The sequence below is a fragment of the Triticum aestivum genome, chromosome 5D (assembly GCF_018294505.1).
Source record: "Triticum aestivum cultivar Chinese Spring chromosome 5D, IWGSC CS RefSeq v2.1, whole genome shotgun sequence".
Classification (NCBI taxonomy): Eukaryota; Viridiplantae; Streptophyta; class Magnoliopsida; order Poales; family Poaceae; genus Triticum; species Triticum aestivum.
Window position 1 is genome coordinate 5,853,393 of NC_057808.1, and position 3,964 is coordinate 5,857,356.

Genomic DNA, 3,964 nt, shown 5'->3' on the forward strand with positions numbered 1-3,964 from the left:
ATTAATACCAAGGCGATATATCCTCGGCTACTAGGATGTGCTCGTGATAGCACTATATTTAGCTGCCATCCAGCCATTGACTTTACTTTTATATGTAATAGCGTGTACCATCTTGTCATCAACTTTAAGTAACACGTGCAAACCCGTGCAATTATAAATTCCGTTGGCTTTCTGACTTTACTTTTATATATGTCATAGCGTGTACCATCTTCCCGTTTTCCCGCATGTAGGAGCAATCCTATATCTAACTTTGAAGATCGATCTTTCTGACTTTACTTTTATTTTTTAGTGGCCACGCGGGGCTGCGAGCTTATAAATAACGCTGCTCTCTTGGTACTCCTCCTATCAATGTTCCATTGAGACACACCTGACGGATGAGTTCAGGAACCTGAAGAGAATCGACCTTGTGATTGAGGTATGCACATACTACCTATGCGTTCTTCTTTCAATTTGAGTGAATTCTCTGCTCAAACTAAACTGGCACTGCTATACCGTCATGTGCTACGCTTTCCCTACATATGTTTTATATATTCTCTTATTTAGATTGACTGAATACTGAGAACGAGCGCTAGTTCAGTGGCTGGAGTTCGCATTGCAGTGGCAAATCCGCTTTTGAGTCCGTGTAGTGGACTCCACTAGGGTGCTATCCGCAATTTAAATCATGGAGAATTCTCATCTTCCACCTAAATAACAGACAGTTATGGGAGTGATTCTTCCCCCTTTAGCCGACGTTTCTTATTACTGAAAAAAATTCACCAACTTAATTGGTACGTGTAGAAACGGCACTCGACCGACCGTTTTATTCATGGCATCAACCGATCAACGTCTTGTTGTGTCATGTCCACGTCTACAAAATCAACTTCAGCCATACCGACAGCTCTGCTAGAGGAAAAATTATGATCTCACTTAATTAGCTTATTCCCGCAAAAAAATCCTAAGAAAAATTTCTTAGGCCATAGGTGTAGGTTTTTTCGTTTTTGCGGAACTAGCAAAACCATGTCAAAGCTCTAGTTCGTGACTTCTCCTAATGCAATTAGGGTTGCAAATATTTGGCCCACAGAGTACCTTCTGACCCTTCTTTTGTTCAACCAAATGAACTAGATTTAAATTGATGTAACTATTAAAAATTCAGTTCATTTATTTAACTAAAGATTATCAAAGAATACTCTAGAGAGTGCTATTTCCTCAAAAAAGGACATACAGGATACAACCAACACTTACGAGTTGTGAGATAATCTCCTGTCCTTGATGCAACCAACAGGCGGTTGAGCTACCGGTAAACCACGGTGTATGGATAAGCACAAGCTTGGGTTATTTTCCCATTCTAACATTGTGACAACCAAGAAATAAATTGAATAGCAAATGTGAATCACCTTACAAATTAAACCCATGTCAATTTTGTCATCTCACTAAATTTAATTGTATAGATACATGCATATCTAACTTACTACCTCAATATATGTTCATGTTTTTGCAGCGCCAGGCATATTGGGTTCATAGTTGGCTGCCTACATAACTATTGGACACGACATCATGGACATGCTGGCAACTAGAACCACATGGTTGGCCATAGCTCTCTTTTTTATAACTGTTGTAGCCACTAAGATTTCAAGATGGAAAAGCAATATCCATCATTTGTCCACAAGACCCCTTCCACCTGTGGTGAATGTCCTTGCTCTCTTACCTTCGCTTTTTAAAAAGGGTTTTGGGGATACAATCAATGATCTGTACACAAGGTACGGCAGTGTATTTACAATAAATTTGCTTGGCCCAAAGATAACCTTGTTGGTTGGACCAGATGTCTCGGCTCATTTCTTCCAAGGACTGGAGTCAGAGATTAGCTTTGGTAATTTTGCCGAGGTTACTGTTCCCATCTTTGGCCAGGAAGTTTTGTATGGTGTAGATGCCGCAATTCGCAGTGAGCAAGTAAACTTCATGCTTGATATACTAAAGCCATCCAAGTTGCGAAGCCTCGTTGATCCAATATTTCAAGAAGTAGAGGTACATCTAAAAGAGCCCTTAACTTTATTTTGACTCCCTCTGGCTTTTATTCAATATCACTATTTAAGATTTTTTGTTTCATATATTCTCCAATACACCTCTTCTAGAGGCAGTTTGCTTGGGTAAATTCCTTACTTAAACTAAGTACGTACATAAGTTGACTATACATGTACTACATGTGTTTTCGCAAGATGGCGTATGTGCTGGACCTGGTTTTGGCATTTGGCATTAGTTTTGGATGTAAGATATAGATGACAAGAGTAGTGATACCATGCATGTACGTTGCACTTGACTGATGGCTTTCTTATACTACTATGTAGGCCTACTTTGCAAAGTGGGGACAAGATGGCATAGTTGATCTTAAACATGAACTTGAGCAGGTGCTCATGTTTATCTCAAGTCGGTGCCTACTCGGATATGAGGTTCGGGAGATGATGCTGAAAGAAGTATACTCATTGTTCCATGAACTTGAGAACGGCTTAAACTTTTTCAGTTACTTGTTTCCATATATTCCAACCCCAACAAACCGCCGACGCGACAAGGCACACATTAGGCTGAAAGAAATATTCACCACAACTATCAGGTCACGCAGGAGTTCTAGTCGTGTCGAGGAGGATGCACTACAGAGGTTGATGGATTCCAAGTATAAAGATGGTCGCTCCATAACGGACGGAGAAATTTCTGGCATGGTCATGGCCCTCATCTTTGCTGGAAAACACCCAAGCTCTAGTACTAGTATATGGGCTGGAGCTTTCATGTTGAGCAACACCAAGGTCTTAATAGCTGCCATGGAGGAGCAAAAGCATATCCTTAGCAAGTACAAGAACAAAATAGGCTATGATGCCTTGTTAGAGATGGATACCCTGCATAGATGCATCAAGGAGGCGATTAGGATGCATACACCAGCACAAATGTTAACTCGCAAGGCACATAAGAAATTCAAGGTGCAGACCAAGGAAGGCAAGGAATATGACATACCTGGAGGGCATAATGTTGTAATCCCTACAGCATTCAACAATAAGTTGGCACACGTTTACAGTGACCCTCATGTGTATGATCCGGATCGGTTTGGTCCAGGAAGAGAGGAGGACAAAGTTGGTGGTGAGTACTCTTTCACGACATTTGGTGGTGGAAGGCATGTTTGCCCTGGCATGGCCTTGGCTTACCTGCAAATTAAGGTGATATGGAGCCATCTGCTAAGAAACTTTGAGCTCAAGCTAATATCTCCTTTCCCCAATGCAGACTTGAGAAAGATGGGCCAAGAGCCTAAAGGAAAAGTAATGATAAGTTATAAGAGACATCAACTGTTGCACTGCTAGCCATTGATAAAGTAGTAATACTAATAATCATACCTATTTAGTTTAGTGTAAGAATTTGGGTATGGAAAGGTTCGTCCCGAAGAAGGTTTTCCTGTTGTCTCCAAATTCAGTTAGACTTGATTTCTTTTACTCCAAGTTGTAATTGGCATTATAAGCCTTACTCTGATGACCTCGTCTTCTCTCTCCTCTTCCCCTCGTGTTGTTGTGCCAAGGATGTCTATCCGCAATGATTGGTAAAGCATAAATTGCTAATAGATGCATGCAAGGCATACTTCCACACCTTGCAAGAGGTGCATGGAGACTTATAAGACATCTCAAACAATAAATTATATGAAGCACTGCATGGACACTAACTATAAGACATTTCAAACCGTAAACTAGATGAAGAGGTTCATGGAGACTTATTAGACATTTCGAACCGTAAATTGTCGATAAATGTATGAGGTAGACTTCCACACCTTGCAAGTCCACCATGAGATAAACACACGGAAAACAATGATTCTATCCCACTCACAAAAAAATACACTAAACAAATATATGAGTTACGAATATAACAACAGGCCCATTATAGGGCATGACATGCCACCATGCCTCTACCCTACTAGTAAGAAAAATTACAAGGTGTGATACATGCCTCTGGCTAA

At 40.5% G+C, this 3,964-nt stretch overlaps 1 protein-coding gene across 1 annotated transcript; it reads left to right on the top strand.

Annotated features, from left to right (window-relative positions):
* Nucleotides 1–356: 356 nt before the first annotated feature.
* Nucleotides 357–3,505, top strand: LOC123119068 (obtusifoliol 14-alpha demethylase-like). Its single transcript, XM_044538727.1, has 3 exons — nt 357–415; nt 1,478–2,001; nt 2,322–3,505. The coding sequence occupies exons 2-3, from the start codon at nt 1,534–1,536 to the stop codon at nt 3,318–3,320; spliced, it is 1,467 nt and encodes a 488-aa protein (XP_044394662.1). The 5' UTR covers nt 357–415; nt 1,478–1,533; the 3' UTR covers nt 3,321–3,505.
* Nucleotides 3,506–3,964: the final 459 nt, after the last annotated feature.